Source organism: Oncorhynchus mykiss, chromosome 31 (assembly GCF_013265735.2).
Source record: "Oncorhynchus mykiss isolate Arlee chromosome 31, USDA_OmykA_1.1, whole genome shotgun sequence".
Classification (NCBI taxonomy): Eukaryota; Metazoa; Chordata; class Actinopteri; order Salmoniformes; family Salmonidae; genus Oncorhynchus; species Oncorhynchus mykiss.
Window position 1 is genome coordinate 41,093,963 of NC_050571.1, and position 17,195 is coordinate 41,111,157.

Below are 17,195 nucleotides of genomic sequence, written 5' to 3' on the forward strand. Positions count from 1 at the left end.
GTCAGTTTATATGGGAAGCCTGTTGAATGTTATACATAACAAATTAAGTATTATTGTATATGTATTTGCAAAACCATCCTATCATTTACATTTCACACAACCTTGATCATATATAACCTTAGTGATTGTTGAAAAAAAGATCAGAGAAAAGTTCAATAGGGTACAAAGTATGACGTAGTGTGTGGTGTGTCAAAGAGGTTTTAAGGTCTCTTTGTCAAAATGAAAGGTTTTTAATAACAGGAAATAGGAGTATGATCAAAAGGCCCAGAATGTTGTAAGTGATTTATAAGGTTGTCATATGGTTGTCTACAGGTTTCAGAAATTGCTGTTGAAAACAATCTGGTGTCTTGATCTTACCTCTATACATCATCTCATCTGCTCATTCTTAGGTGAAAAATAGTGATGAAAAAATAGTCATGAAAACAAGCAGGACTAGACTTCCATCATAGAATATTGTATTACTCAATTTCAAAATGAAAAAACAATTATGATGTGTCAAAATCTAATTTCAACATTAGGCTATACAAAATAAAATATTATATGATGAGTTATGGTGATGATATCCATTTCAAAGTTTGTACAATGGCATTGTATCTGGTTCGTGTCGAAATAAGTGACATTTACTATTGTCACACAAATAGTTTAAAGCGGTAATCAGCAGTTGAAACAATAACTAAGCTTTCTCCCTGCCCCCGTTTCGGTAAAGAGGGATGGGGCTGGAGAAATGCAACCACTCTCAAATTCATAGACAGAGCAATAGGATGCAAGGACTGACCATCCATGACATCTAAATGATAGCTTTAACCATCTTTTGAGGCTATATAGTGTTTGTTCACATTTACTTTGATACAAACACTGGAGTAAATCAAGCTTATATTTTAGGTTCTGATGAGGTACAGTTCAACTAAGCTCATGAGGCAATTATAAGTTATATTTTTCATGAATCAATGGTCCCCCCAAGCCACAGATATGAGCTATCAAGAGGATTCCAAGAGCAGGATGGAGTGGAGGACTAAATCAAATCAAATAAAATTGTATTGGTCAAATGCATCAAATACAACAGGTACAACTTTACAATGAAATGCTTACAAGCATAAATATTAGAGGGGGTCAGTGTAAAGTAAATTGTCCAGGTAGCCATTTGATTAACCAATCTTATGGCTTGGGGGTAGGAGCTGCTCAGGTGCCTTCTGGTCACAGACTTGGTGCTCCGGTATCGCTTGCCATGCGGTAGCAGAGAGAACAGTCTATGACTTGGGTGGTTGGAGTCTGACAAGTTTTAGGGCCTTCCTCCTGGTTTGGCCCCGAGCAGTTGTCATTTCAAGCGATGATGCAGCCAGTCAAGATGGTGGAGCTCAATGGTGCAGTTGTAGAACTTTTTGAGGATATTATCAGCCTTCTGAAAGACTATGGAAGGTGGATGGACTCGAGGACGATGGCGGAAGCGGATGGTGAACTTGAATCTGATGGCAGTGGAAACAAGAAGAAATTGGCTATTGTCCAAAAGAATGGGAAAATAAGCTAAATTGCTAGTCTTGATAATATCCCAGTGTATCTGTATCTGAGATTTATAGAAAACAGATATACAGAACCAGTCAAAAGTTTGGACACATTCAAGGTTTTTCTTTATTTGTACTATTTTCTACATTGTGGAATAATAGTGAAGATATAAAAACTATGAAATAACATATATAGAATCATGTAGACACCACAAAAGTGTTAAACAAATAAAAAATATATTTGATATATGACATTCTTCAAAGCAGCCACCCTTTGCCTTGATGACAGCTTTGCACACTCTTGGCATTCTCTCAATCAGCTTCATGAGAAGCTATACAGAAGATAGCCCTATTTGGTAGAAGACCAAGTTCATATTATGGCCAGAACAGCTCAAATAAGCAAAGAGAAACAACAGTCCATTGTTACTTTAATGTCAGTCAATACGGAACATTTCAAGAACTTTGGAAGTTTATTCAAGTGCAGTCACAAAAAACATTAAGCGCTATGATGAAACTGGCTCTCATGAGGACCACCAAAGGAGAGGAAAACCCAAAGTTACCTCTGCTGCAGGGGATAAATTCATTAGATGAGGCGCGATTTCGCCTGGCATAGAAAATGTGCTCACTCGTCAGGAGCAACACGTCTTCAAACTGATGCTGGAAAGAATGCAAATTAGCTGCGTTTTGTTTAACATTTTTTCAATAGATTTTTTGTTGCATATATCCATAAAATTATGCCAACCGATTCATGATTTCGACTGGCTGAGAAACGCTGCCTGTCTGTCTCGTCCCGACTCCCGACACTTTGGGACAGTATGAGATCGAATTTGAATATTGAAACAATGTTGCAAATGTCAGAGAGACAGACTTCAAGGTTTATACAAATCTCCGCTGTTGAAAACGTAATGTTATTCTAAAAGAAATGTGAGATAATGTTATTGTAAAAGACGTGAGATAATGTCTAGATGCTTTTTATAGTGGAGATCAAGACCAATGTCTCATGTTAGGAATTTTCTAATCTGATTTGTCTATGTGGGAATTGTCTTTCTGGTCCGAGCGTCAGTTAGACTGCAGTACCGAAGCAAAACTGTAGGAGCAGTCGAAACTGTGCTTCTAGACCGGAACCCAGGCCCTTTCATCTGCCACAGCACCTGACACCGCTCTCGACAGGAGTGGAAACTAAAAAGAAGGGAGGGAATTCTTAGCCAGCGGCAGTCGTTTGTAGGTAAGTGTTTTCTTGATGTTTTGGTTTAAACGTTTGTGGGAATTGTCTTTCTGGTCCGAGCGTCAGTTAGACTGCAGTACCGAAGCAAAACTGTAGGAGCAGTCGAAACTTTGCTTCTAGACCGGAACCCAGGCCCCTTCATCTGCCACAGCACCTGACACCGCTCTCGACAGGAGTGGAAACTAAAAATAAGGGAGGGAATTCTTAGCCAGCGGCAGTCGTTTGTAGGTAAGTGTTTTCTTGATGTTTTGGTTTAAACGTTTGTCTTAATGAGATATTTTGCCATGTTGTGATTATAGCTAAGGTAGCTAGCTATCTGTACTGTTACCTAACAAGCAAGCTAACAAGATTGTACTGACGGTAGTTCGACAGCTTCATTAAGCGTAAATCATAGTCTAGACGCCGAGACGTAAATTAAGCGTAAATCATACAGACGCCGAGACGCGATAGTACGGCGTCCCTTTGTAACATTACTACGCGGCTCATATACCACCATTCTCGGGGGATGTACAGTCCGAGCGCGCACCTCCCCACACTGCACGAACGCAACATGGAAAGTGTTGGTCCCATGATTTCATGAGCTGAAATGAAAGATCCTAGAAAGATCCATATGCACAAAAAGCTTATTTCTCTCATATGTTTACATTTGCCAAGATAATCCACTTGACAGGTGTGGCATATCAATAATCTGATTCAACAGCATGAACATTACACAGCATGATCATTACATTACCCTTGTGCTGGGGACAATAAAATGCCACTCTAAATTGTGCAGTTTTGTCACACAACACAATATAACTCAAGTTGATGAAATGTGCAATTGGCATGCTGACTAAGGAATGTCCACCAGAGCTGTTGCCAGATAATTTGTCAGTACGTCCAACTGGCCTCACAACCGCAGAGCACGTGTAACAACGCCAGCCCAGAACCTCCACATCCGGCTTATTCACCTGAGAAACACCTGAGAAATACTACTCAGTTTCATGTCTGTAATAAAGCCTTTTTGTAAGGAAAAACTCCTTCTGATTGGCCCACCCACTTGGGAGCAAGGCCTAGCCTGTCTCAAGTGTTAGGCCTGTGCCCACCCATGGCTGAGACCTTGCCCAGTCATGTGAAATCCATAGATTAGTGCCTCGTTTATTTCAATTGACAGATTTCATTATATGAACTGTAACTCAGTAAAATCGTTGAAATTGTTGCATGTAGTATTGTAGTATTTTTGTTCAGTATAGTTTTTTTTTACACTCAACATGAAATGACAGTCACTTGTTATGTAGCTAGATAGCTAGCTTCTTTATTTTGAGCCTTTTACCACCACCATGACTATCCATTTGATTAGTAATAGGGCAAATTAATGTTTGTTTCCTACTTTCACAGTGTGTGCTGCTGACAAACTAACATGTTGTCGGAAGGCAGCTCCTTCATGAAGGGGATGGCCCTGGGAGGCATATTCTGCCTGTTGTTGTCCCTGTTAGGGAGCTTCACACCGGGCATGCAGTCTAGCCCAGAGGACCAGCACCACCACCACCACATCAAGGCTCCCACCAACGATGAGCTACAGAGCCTGTCCGAGCCCCAGATGGTGGAGCTGAGCCAGAAGGTGCGAGTCTATTGCGTCATCATGGTTCAGCCTAAGGTCCTAGTGTATTGGGCCACAGCCAAGGACACCTGGGGTAAACACTGCGACCAGGCTGTATTCTACAGCTCTGAGTCAGCCAAAGCTCTGGAAGCGGTGGACCTTAACGAACAGGACGAGTGGGCCAAGCTGCACAAGGCCCTGAAGCACGCGTACGACAATTCCGGTGACCTGCGCTGGTTCTTTGTGGCGCGGCCTACCACCTTTGCCATTATTGAGAACCTCAAGTACCTCGTTCTGGCCAAAGACCCCAACGAGCCCTTTTACATCGGCCACACCGTGAAATCGGGCGAACTGGAGTACGTTGAGTATGAGAGCGGCATCGTGCTGAGCTACGAGGCCCTCAGAAGGCTGGTGAACGTGTTCAAAGACGGGGAGAAGTGTCCAGAGCGAGGCAGGTCCCTTTGGAAGCTAAGCGAGGAGAAACAGCTGGCTATATGTCTGAAGTACACTGGGGTCTTTGCAGAGAATGGTGAGGACACACAGGGCAAGGGGCTGTTCAACAGTAAGAGTGTGGGTTCACTCATCGAAGACGGCATGTCAAAAAACTCTTTGGATGTGGTGGAGGGCTGTTGCTCTGACTTAGCCATCACCTTTAGCGGAATGTCACCAAACCAGATGCAGGTCATGATGTTTGGGGTTTACAGACTACGCCCGTATGGGCACAACTTCCATGATTCCTTGATATTCCTGCCCCCCGATGGCTCTGACAATGATTAAAGTGCAAGGCTTCCCCCTTTGGGCCAGACATGGAATTAAAAAGACTGCTGCTGTGTAATGTCAAGTTGAACTGTTGAACTGTTTTCTTATTCAGTTTGTATACATGAGGGAGGGTGGCAAATCATTAGTCTTTAGTCTTTTATACCTTTTGAAATTTGCACTCCGCACAATACAATTGTGGTTGTGAAGAATGAATGAACAGATGTAGGCTAATGCAGTGCTATGAAGAAATATATCTACTTCTTTCACACAATTGATTTATTTATTTTCATTGGTATGTGTGGCTAATTTGGTTTAATTAGGCTAATACAAGGCCACACAGAGTGAACATTTGGTGAAATTGATCAAGTATTGAGATGACTGTAAAAGTCTGTAAACAAATAGTTTGCTACACATGATTGTTGTCATTGTAATGAAATGAATGTTGGTGGATTTGTTTTTTGTTTATTTTGTAACTATTTTACCCACTTGGAAAACCAGGTGAAATAAAAATTGACTGAAATTGACAGCCATGTTTATCCTCCTAATACCAACAACTAAATGAAATGACTGTTCTGTTGCTGCATTCAGTCAGTGGCAAATCATAGTTCTTAATGATAAAAAGTGCTAAACCAAATATAGAGGACTGTAAAGCAAAATTGTCCTAGCTCATAGTGAAGCATTATCATCTTACCCCTTGTTTTTGATAAGCTAAAAATATATATATATGACACGCACACTTACACACACACTTTTAGGGACTAATGTAATATGGCTAAAATAGATGTTTCTGACTAGTAATTACCAGTTGTAGCGCCGTTCGAATAGATTTTTCCCAGTCATATGTGGTAACCAAAGAGAATGATAGAGATACAGTATCATCTTTATACACAGTGTACAAAACATTAGGAACACCTGCTCTTTCCATGACAGACTGGCCAGGAGAAAGTAGTGATCCCTTTTTTTGTATAACCCCCCCCCCCCCCCCCCCACACACACACACATCTTAATAAACATGGAATCATGTAATAACCAAAAAAGTGTTAAATCAAAATATATTTTATATTTGAGGTTCTTCAAAGTAGCCACCCTTTGTCTTGAGAGCTTTGCACACTCTTGGTATGATCTCAACCATCTTCAGGTCACCTGGAATGCATTTCAATTAACAGGTGTGTCTTAAATTTATTTGTGAAATTTATTTTCTTCTTAATGGGTTTGAGCCAACAAGTTGTGTTGTGACAAGGTAGGGGTGGTATACAGACGATAGCCCTATTTGGCAAAAGACCAAGTCCATATTATGGCAAGAACAGCTCAAATAAGCAAACAGTTCATCATTAAGACATGAAGGTCAGTCAATCTGTACAATTTCAAGAACTTTGAAAGTTTCTTCAAGTGCAGTTGCAAAAACCATCAAGCGCTATGATGAAACTGGCTATCATGAGGACCGCCACAGGAAAGAAAGACCCAGAGTTATCTCTGCTGCAGAGGATAAGTTCATTAGAGTTACCAGTCTCACAAATTGCAGCCCAAATAAATGCTTCACAGAGTTCAAGTAACAGAACTATCTCAACATCAACTGTTCAGAGGAGACTGTGTGAATCAGGCCTTCATGGTCGAATTGCTGCAAAGAAACCACTACTAAAGGACACCAATAAGAAGAAGACTTGCTTTGGCCAAGAAACACAAGCAGTGGACATTAGACCCGTGGAAATCTGGCCTTTGGCCTGATGAGTCCAAACTGGAGATTTTTGGTTCCAACTGCCGTGTCTTTGTGAGAAGCAGAGTAGGTGAATGGAGGATCTGCGCATGTGTGGTTGCCAGTGTGGAGCATGGAGGAGAAGGTCTGATTGCGTGGATGAGCTTAGCTGGTGACACGGTCTGATTTATTTAGAATTCAAGGCACATTTAACCAGCATGGCTACCACCGCATTTTGCAGCGATACCTAGTGGTGAAAAAAGTACTCAATTGTCATACTTGAGTAAAAGCAAAGATACCTTAATAGAAAATTACTCAAGTAAAAGTGAAAGTCACCCAGTAATCACTACTTGAGTAAAAGTCAAAGTATTTGGTTTTAAATATACTTAAGTATCAAAAGTAAATGGAATTTCTAAAATGTACTTAAGTATAAAAAGTATAAGTATAAAGAATTTCAAGTAACTTATATTAAGCAAACCAGACAACCCAATTTTGTATTTATTTTTGACGGACAGCCAGAGGCACACTCCAACACTCAGACATCATTTACAAACTAAGCATTTGTGTTTAGTGAGTCCGCCAGATCAGAGTCAGTAGGGATGACAAGGGATGTTCTATTGAGAAGTGTGTGAATTGGACCATTTTCCTGTCAAAATGTAATGAGTACTTTTGGGTGTCAGGGAAAATGGAATTGTAACCAGTTTTGTATGGCATGTTTAAGAAAGGGCGATACTTTAAACAAAATTCCATCACTTCCCTGATTACCTTCCCTATACAGTGGAGAGAACAAGTATTTGATACACTGCTGATTTTGCAGGTTTTCCTACTTACAAAGCATGTAGAGGTCTGTCATTTTTGATCATAGGTACACTTCAACTGTGAGAGATGGAATCTAAAACAAAAATCCAGAAAATCACATTGTATGATTTTTAAGTAATTAATTTGCATGTTATTGCATGATATAAGTATTTGATACATCAGAAAAGCAGAACTTCATATTTGGTACAGAAACCTTTGTTTGCAATTACAGAGATCATACGTTTCCTGTTGTTCTTGACCAGGTTTGCACACACTTCAGGAGGGATTTTGGCCCACTCCTCCATACAGACCTTCTCCAGATCCTTCAGGTTTCGGGCTGTCGCTGGGCAATACGGAATTTCAGCTCCATCCAAAGATGTTCTATTGGGTTCAGGTCTTGAGACTGGCTAGGCCACTCCAGGACCTTGAGATGCTTCTTACGGAGCCAGTCCTTAGTTGCCCTGGCTGTGTGTTTCGGGTCATTGTCATGCTGGAAGACCCAGCTACGACCCATCTTCAATGCTCTTACTGAGGGAAGGAGGTTGTTGGCCAAGATCTCGCGATACTTGGCCCCATCCATCCTCCCCTCAATACGGTGCAGTCGTCCTGTCCCCTTTGCAGAGAAGCATCCCCAAAGAATGATGTTTCCACCTCCATGCTTCACGGTTGGGATGGTGTTCTTGGGGTTGCACTCATCCTTCTTCTTCCTCCAAACACGGCGAGTGGAGTTTAGACCAAAAAGCTCAATTTTTGTCTCATCACACCACATGACCTTCTCCCATTCCTCCTCTGGAACATCCAGATGGTCATTGGCAAACTTCAGACGGGCCTGGACATGCGCTTGCTTGAGCAGGGGGACCTTGCGTACGCTGCAGGATTTTAATCCATGACGGCGTAGTGTGTTACTAATGGTTTTCTTTGAGACTGTGGTCCCAGCTCTCTTCAGGTCATTGACCAGGTCCTGGCATGTAGTTCTGGGCTGATCCCTCCCCTTCCTCATGATCATTGATGCCCCACGAGGTGAGATCTTGCATGGATACCCAGACCGAGGGTGATTGACCGTCATCTTGAACTTGAACCAAGCTGCTTGCCTATTGTCCTGTAGCCCATCCCAGCCTTGTGCAGGTCTACAATTTAACCCCCGATGTCCTTACACAGCTCTCTGGTCTTGGCCATTGTGGAGAGGTTGGAGTCTGTTTGATTGAGTGTGCGGACAGGTGTCTTTTATACAGGTAATGAGTGGAGAACAGGAGGGCTTCTTAAAGAAAAACTAACAGGTCTGTGAGAGCCGCAATTCTTACTGGTTGATAGGTGATCAAATACTTATGTCATGCAATAACATGCAAATGAATTACTTAAAAATCATACAATGTGATTTTCTAGATTTTTGCTTTAGATTCCGTCTCTCACAGTTGAAGTGTACCTATGATGAAAATTACAGACCTCTACATCCTTTGTAAGTAGGAAACACTGCCGATTTTGCAGGTTATCAAATACTTGTTCTCCCCACTGTATATGTCACTCCCTTTGGTTCCTTCCCCAGGCGTCATTGTTTCTGTTTCCTGTCTGTGTGTTGTTCGTGTGTCTGGTTTAATTTATTTATTAAAACTCACTCCATATGATTACACATTAGTAAGTAAGTACACTGTGATAGGACCAAATAGTTAATCAATGTGATTTTTCCAAAAATAGACAAGTATTTACTTCATTTATTACATGGCTGCCGAATCTTATCTATTTTTTGCAAACTTTCATTTGAAATTGTTTGTGGAGCCTCCCGAGTGGCGCAGTGGTCTGTTACGTGGGCACGATTAAATATTTTGATTGCACTTCAACTCACGTTGTTTGAGCGCCCTCCACTTCTTTCCATTATCAATATTTATATACAGACACAGTAGTAAACTACAGTCTAATCATATTTAAGTTAATTTCAAATTCAAGTTAACTGCCACGTGATTCTCCATCCATGTCGGCAACCTACTCTATTTCAAAGAGATCACACATACTTGGCGCACTTGAACGCTCACGCCCAAATAGGAGAGGTAGGCTACTGAAGTTGAAGCTGCAAATTCTGTGTGAATAATGCAAAAAAAAAAGTGATTTTAATACAATAGGTAGGCCAACGCATACAATGCAGAACGAGGATAGTTTCCAAATAATCTGTGGGACACCAACAAAAAAAAAAAGAATCCCAACATCGTCTGTCTGACTGCCCCTAGCATGACATATGTTAATCGTTGCGTTGTGTTTTGTCCAAATAAATCACCCCAGCCAGTGGTCCCAGTTGAGCATTATTTATAATCTGTTGTTAAATAGGAAACAGCACGTTAGTTGTGCAGGGCTTAATGATGTTGATGGCTGTCAATGGTAAAATCTGTAGCATGAACGCAACTGTGTTAGCAGTGAGCTTATGTGACCATTACATCGGTGCATGCTAGCTAACAGACTTATATACAGCAATCATATACCAAAGCACATCCCAGAAAGCCCCTCGATCTCTAACAGGTGCCATATGTATAAATCAGCAATGGACAGCAAACTTGTACACATTGTAAAATAGTATTCAGAACGTGACCTACCCCTTGCATCACATTTTCATACTGGGGAGACCTGACATTCGCGATCTCCCCCTTTTTTTGTTTTACTTCACCTTTATTTAACCAGGTAAGCCGGCTGAGAACAAGTTCTCATTTACAACTGCGACCTGGCCAAGATAAAGCAAAGCAGTGTGACACAAACAACAACACAGCATTACATATGGAATAAACAAGCATACAGTCAATAACACAATAGAAGAAAATAGTCTATATACAGTGTGTGCAAATGGTGTGAGGAGGTAAGGCAATAAATAGGCCATAGTAGCGAAGTAATTACAATTTAGCAGATTAACACTGGAGTGATAGATGAGCAGATGATGATGTGCAAGTAGTGATTCTGATGTGCAAAAGAGCAGAAAAGTAAATACAAACAATATGGGGGTCAGGTAGGTAGATTGGGTGGGCTATTTACAGATGGACTATGTACAGCTGCAGCGATCGGTTAGCTGCTCAGATAGCTGATGTTTAAAGTTAGTGAGGAAAATGTAAGTCTCCAGCTTCAGAGATTTTTGCAATTCGTTCCAGTCACTGGCAGCAGAGAACTGGAAGGAAAGGCGCCAAAGGAAGTGCTGGCTTGGGGGATGACCAGTGAGATATACATGCTGGAGCGCGTGCTACGGGTGGGTGTTGTTATCGTGACCAGTGAGCTGAGGTAAGGCGGAACTTTACCTAGCATAGACTTATAGGTGACCTGGAGCCAGTAGGTCTGACGACGAATATGTAGCGTGGGCCAGCCGACTAGAGCATACAGGTCGCAGTGGTGGGTGGTATAAGGCTTAGACTGCATCCAGTTTGCTGAGTAGAGTGTTGGAAGCTATTTTGTAGATGACATCGCCAAAGTCGAGGATTGGTAGGATAGTCAGTTTTACTAGGGTAAGTTTGGCGGCGTGAGTGGAGGCTTTGTTGCAAAATATAAAGCCGATTCTAGATTTGATTTTGGATTGGAGATGTTTGATACGAGTCTGGAAGGAAAGTTTACAGTCTAGCCAGACACCTAGGTATTTGTAGTTGTCCACATATTCTAGGTCAGAACCGTCCAGAGTAGTGATGCTAGTCAGGCGGGCGGGTGCGGGCAGCGAACGGTTGAAAAGCATGCATATGGTTTTACTAGTGTTTCGGAGCAGTTGGAGGCCACGGAAGGAGTGTTGTATGGCATTGAAGCTCATTTGGAGGTTAGTTAACACAGTGTCCAAAGAAGGGCCAGATGTATACAGAATGGTGTCGTCTGCGTAGAGGTGGATCAGGGAATCACCCACAGCAATAGCGACATCGTTGATATATACAGAGAAAAGAGTTGGCCCGAGAATTGAACCCTGTGGTACCCCCATAGAGACTGCCAGAAGTTTCGACAACAGGCCCTCCGATTTGACACACTGAAGTCTGTCTGCGAAGTAGTTGGTGAACCAGGCGAGGCAGTCATTTGAGAAACCAAGGCTGTTGAGTCTGCCAATAAGAATACAGTGATTTGACAGAGTCGAAAGCCTTGGCCAGGTCAATGAAGACGGCTGCCCAGTACTGTCTTATCGATTGTTTAGTACCTTGAGCGTGGCTGAGATGCACCCATGACCAGCTCGGAAACTGGATTGCACAGCGGAGAAGAATAAGAATGCAATAAGAATGCTTGAACATTAAACACACCTTTCTTTTCAGGCAAGTGGAAACATAACCAACCCTGTTACACAAGCATCCCACGGGAATGCAGCCCTCTTGTGCAGTCAGTACACAAAACTATGCTCATCGTGTCTTAGCAGGATCAGATGGTGACTGGGGTCTCAGCATGCTCAGACAGCCAGGGAAGTCCAGTCTACAGAGCACAGGTGAATTTTGCAGTATATTAACAATATCAGTGACTGATACAAAGTTCCATCTTGAAATGATGGGTAGACCTACAGTAGCTACAGGGCAGTGGATTAAGTTTAAAGCTACAGTGTGGGATTTGGGAATAATGGTCATTTCCATTATTCAACCATTGGTTCTATTCTTGGATAATATAATGTATACATGTACACCAAGGCAATTCCTTGTCATGCCTCATTTTAGGAAGATCAGATGGTGACAGGGGTCTCAGCAGGTTCAGACAGTCAGGGAAGACCAGTCTGTGACAGAGGTGAGATACAGTTTTGCAGATACAAACCTTTATTCTCTCTGCGCAGTAAACTCTGGACAAGGACAGGCCAGATGCTATTTTAAGGCAGTATGACAAACCTCCAAACTTGATTTCCAAACTATCAAGGGTTGTTAGAAGCTTTTATCGATGACACAAAACATGTAAAACAAGGATGTGAGGAAGACCTGTTAGAAGCTATTGATGATGATGAATGGATACAGATGTGTTTGAATGTCCAGTCGTGTTCGTATCATCTCAGACATAAATGACTGCAGTTTAAGGCCATCCATAGAATGTACTATATGCCAGTGAAACTGAATTCCATGCACTCAGAAATGTCATTCCTCTGCCGGAGGTGTAAAACACAAAAGGGGACATATTTGCATATGTTTTGGTCTTACAAAGGCTGGCTAAATTCTGCCAAATAGTGTGTTCTTTTATCTCAGCAAGTCTACAGAATCTCCCTTCTCCCTGTTTTGTTTGCTTGGAAATGTTGATACTGGAGACTGTTATCTGAAGAAACTGTGTAACCAAGCATTTATAGCAGCTAAGAAATGCATTGCAATTAATTGGAGGGTTGGTTATCCTCCCAGAATGTCAAGTTATGTATTACTATATTAAGGGTATATTGGGCAACTTTCATAAGGTCTGAATGCCTTATATGGAATACAGTATGACTAAAGATATCTGTATTGAAAACGTGCTCACGTCAGGGGAGATGCCCATTTAGGCTATCCCTAGCTGCTGGGCTGCTCAGTCCTGGCCCTGGTGGTCTTCCGTCCTGTGGGTTGTCACTCTGGGATTGGCCTAACACACCCAAAACCAATAATGAATGTTTAACTAAGATCCTAAAGCGGGGGTGGGGTGTGTTGGGGAGCTGTAGGGTGTTAGACCCCTAGGGACAGAATGAGGCGACAGTTATATTGTATGCAACTAAAAAGAGCTCTACACTACTATTAGTAATATGAGATTAATTATATGGAGGATTTGCAGTTTCTGTGTGTTAATATATATGAGGTATGTGTTTTTTTTGTTTTTTTTCCCCCCCCCAAACCTTTCCTGTGGGAATTTTAAAAAATGAAGGTGTGAACTGGGAATTCAATTGTGTTGGGAGAGAGTTGAGTTATTGACTAGACTGGTGGGGGTTAGGCGTGGGGGTTGGGCTGGCTGGTTGGTCTGGTTGGTCTGGTTGAAATTTGATATAGAGGATGTCTTAATAAAGACAGTGAAGTCTGTATTTTTTCAAGAGTGGAGCATTTGTTAGGCTACTGGTTAACGGTGTAACAGTATTTGTTATTGAATTACCTTTTATCTAGTTCAGTCTTATTAATCACTTAAACATTTTTAATAATGAGCTCTTACCTAGCTTGATGACAATGGGTATTTTTCCTTACTTTTTGTTCTAAATGGAGACAACATATTGGATTGTGTAAAAATGCAGGAAATTAGCTTTAGTTGCACCCAAAAAATCTGGGGGATGACACCCAGACCCCCGCCAGGTTATGTCCCCCCACTTCAAATGTTAAATGAATCAAATTATTGACATTTGAAGTGGGGGGACATAACCTGGCGGTGGTCTGGGTGTCCTCCCCCAGGTTATGTCCCCCCACTTCTAAAACCAAAGTGAATAATAGTGACATTGAATGAAAATAAAAGTGAATAAGTCCTGTACAACGTATTTCCATAGCTGGTAAATGACTATAGCACAGCTGTCTCAGCCTCCAGTATTTATGCTGCAGTAGTTTGTGTCGGGGGGCTAGGGTCAGTTTGTTATATCTGGAGTACTTCTCCTGTCCTATTCGGTGTCCTGTGTGAATTTAAGTGTGCTCTCTCTAATTCCCTCTTTCTCTTTCTTTCTCTCTCTCTCGGAGGACCTGAGCCCTAGGACCATGCCTCAGGACTACCTGACATGATGACTCCTTGCTGTCCCCAGTCCACCTGGCCGTGCTGCTGCTCCAGTTTCAACTGTTCTGCCTTATTATTATTGGACCATGCTGGTCATTTATGAACATTTGAACATCTTGGCCATGTTCTGTTATAATCTCCACCCAGCACAGCCAGAAGAGGACTGGCCACCCCACTTAGCCTGGTTCCTCTCTAGGTTTCTTCCTAGGGTTTGGCCTTTCTAGGGAGTTTTTCCTAGCCACCGTGCTTCTACACCTGCATTGCTTGCTGTTTGGGGTTTTAGGCTGGGTTTCTGTACAGCACCTGTACAGATATCAGCTGATGTACGAAGGGCTATATAAATCAATTTGATTTCAACCAGATTCCTTTTTCTATGGCTTCCCTAATGTGTCTACAGCCACTAGACATAGTTTCTGGCTTTTATTTTGAAAAATGAGCGTGAACGACAACATTGCGTCAGTGGTCAGGTGGTGGCTCTCAGAGTGATTTGTGCGTAATAGACAAAAGCGGCCATTGTTCCTCTCGCTCCTACCGAAGAGCCAATTGTCCCGGTTGATATATTATCGAATAGATATTTGAAAAACACCTTGAGGATTGATTATAAATAACGTTTGCCATGTTTCTGTCGATATTATGGATCTAATTTTGAGTTTTTTTCAGCGATGTAGTGACTGCAATTTCCGGTGGATTTCTCAACAAAACGTGGACAAGAAACGGAGGTATTTCGGCTATAAAAATAATCTTTATGGAACAAAAGGAACATTTACTGTCTAACTGGGAGTCTCGTGAGTGAAAACATCTGAAGCCCATCAAAGGTAAACAATTTTATTTGATTACTTGTCTGATTTGTGACCAAGCTTCCTGCTGCTAGCTGGACATAATGCTATGCTAGGCTATCGATAAACTTACACAAACGCTTGTCTTGCTTTGGCTGTAAAGCATAATTTCAAAATCTGAGATGACAGGGTAATTAACAAAAGGCTAAGCTGTGTTTCATGAATATTTTCTAGTAATATTTTTTGACCGTTGCACTATGCTAATTAGTGTAGTTGATGACAATTCTCCCGGATCCAGGATGGGTAGTTCTAAGATTATTAATGCTTTTCGACCTGTCCCCAAATTAATGTCATTGGTTCAGGTATGTTTTGATATTTTAACCCTTGTGTCATCATCGCGTTTGATGTAGGGGGACAAAATAAATGTATGCACAATAGCGCACGCGCGCAGCCGATTTGGGTTCCGTGTTAGGCTTGTGTGCGGCTGCTCAGCCATGGAAACCCATTTTATGAAGCTTCCAACGAACAGTTCTTGTGCTGACATTGCTTCCAGAGGCAGTTTAGAACTCGATAGTGAGTGTTGCAATCGAGGCCAGACGATTTTTATGCGCTTCAGCACTTGGCGGTCCCATTCTGTAAGCTTGTGTGGCCTATCACTTCATGGCTGAGCCGTTGTTGCTCCTAGACGTTTCCACTTCACAACAACAGCACTTACAGTTGACCGGGCCACTCTACAAGGTCGAAAATTTGACAAACTGACTTGTTGGAAAGGTGGCATCCTATGACGGTGCCATGTTGAAAGTCACTAAGCTCTTCAGTAAGGCCATTTTACTGCCAATGTTTGTCTATGGAGATTGCAAGGCTGTGTGCGCGATTTGATAGTCAGCAACAGGTGTTAAAGGGGTGTCCACATACTTTTGGTGATGTCGTGTACAAGTACATTTCTGTGGTGTAAATAGGAAAGTCGTGATAATTACATGTTTTCTGCAGACATCTTCATGACTCCGACACCAAGCGCATATTGCTTGCCCTCCACCATTATGGCCTGAAACCAATTGTCAAGGAAACACCACCTCACATGCACTTCATACCAACAGGAAGTGTCAAAACAGCAATGTTGGTGTATGACAATTACAGGCTGACATAATGGTGCTTTCGGAAGGTTTTCAGGAACTCGTTAATTCCCAGTTGGTGAGTCATAACTAAGGCATGAATGCATTAGTGCTTTTCAACCAGTGGGATTAATGTAGCTATTAATAAATTTGTTTGCTTGCTTATATTGACAATGTGTCAAAACAGTGCTTTCGGGAAGTATTCAGACCTAGACCTTTTCCACATTTTGTTATGTTATAGCCTTGTTCTATAATGGATTAAACCCCCCCTTTCAAGCTACACACACATAATGACAAAACAAAAACGGGTTTCGGCATTTTTCAAAATGTATTAAAAATAAACATTTACATAATTATTCAGACCCTTTACTCAGTACTTTGCTAAAGCACCTTTGGCAGCGATTTCAGCCTCAAGTCTTCTTGGGTATGACGCTTCAAGCTTGGCACACCTGTATTTGGGGAGTTTCTCCCATTGTTCTCTGCAGATCCTCTCAAACTCTGTCAGGTTGGATGGGGAGCGTCACTGCACAGCTATTTTCAGCTCTCTCCAGAGATGTTCGATGGGGTTCAAGTCCAGGCTCTGGCTGGGCCACTCAAGGACATTCAGAGACTTGTCCCGAAGTCACTCCTGCATTGTCTTGGCTGTGTGCTTAGGGTCATTGTTCTGTTGGAAGGTGAACCTTTGCCCTGGTCAGAGGTCGTGAGGGCTCTGGAGAAGGATTTCATCAAGGATCTCTGTACTTTGCTCCGTTCATTTTTCTCCTCGATCCTGACTAGTCTCCCAGTCCCTGCCGCTGAAAAACATCCCCACAGCATGCTACCACCACCATACTTCACCGTAGGGATGGTGCCAGGTTTCCTCAAGATGTGTCACTTGGCATTCAGGCCAGAGTGTTCAATCTTGGTTTCTTCAGACAAGAGAATCTTGTTTCTCATGGTCTGAGAGTCTTTAGGTGCCTTTGGCAAACTCCAAGCGGGCTGTCATGTGCCTTTTACTGAAGGTGGAGTACTGCATTGATGGTTGTCTTTCTGGAAGTTTCACCCATTTCCACAGAGGAACTCTGGAGCTCTGTCAGAGTAACCATCGGGTTCTTGGTCACCTCCCTGACCAAGGCCCTTCAACCCCGATTGCTCAGTTTGTCAGG

General features: G+C 42.2%; 1 protein-coding gene and 1 long non-coding RNA gene across 6 annotated transcripts in view; one reads left to right on the forward strand and one right to left on the reverse strand.

The window, feature by feature from the left end:
- Window positions 1-17,195, reverse strand: part of LOC110505174 — a 25,714-nt gene continuing 8,519 nt past the window's right edge. The window contains exons 5-6 of one of the 3 annotated variants that reach the window (XR_002470703.2): window positions 15,916-15,983; window positions 1-1,463 (exon numbers count right to left, since the gene is read on the reverse strand). This is a non-coding gene — a long non-coding RNA (uncharacterized LOC110505174). Of the gene's footprint in view, window positions 1,464-11,716; window positions 13,065-15,915; window positions 15,984-17,195 lie in introns of those variants that run through there. The other 2 variants (XR_005041254.1, XR_005041255.1) reach the window with 2 other exon arrangements.
- Window positions 2,627-5,588, forward strand: LOC110505171 (C1GALT1-specific chaperone 1). Of its 3 annotated transcripts, none has more exons than XM_021584199.2 (2): window positions 2,627-2,724; window positions 4,102-5,588. In XM_021584199.2, the coding sequence occupies exon 2, from the start codon at window positions 4,124-4,126 to the stop codon at window positions 5,078-5,080; it is 957 nt and encodes a 318-aa protein (XP_021439874.2). In that variant the 5' UTR covers window positions 2,627-2,724; window positions 4,102-4,123; the 3' UTR covers window positions 5,081-5,588. The 3 variants fall into 3 exon arrangements, with proteins under 3 accessions (XP_021439874.2, XP_021439875.2, XP_021439873.2); XM_021584200.2 differs by lacking the exon at window positions 2,627-2,724 and adding an exon at window positions 2,738-2,948; XM_021584198.2 differs by lacking the exon at window positions 2,627-2,724 and adding an exon at window positions 2,743-2,952.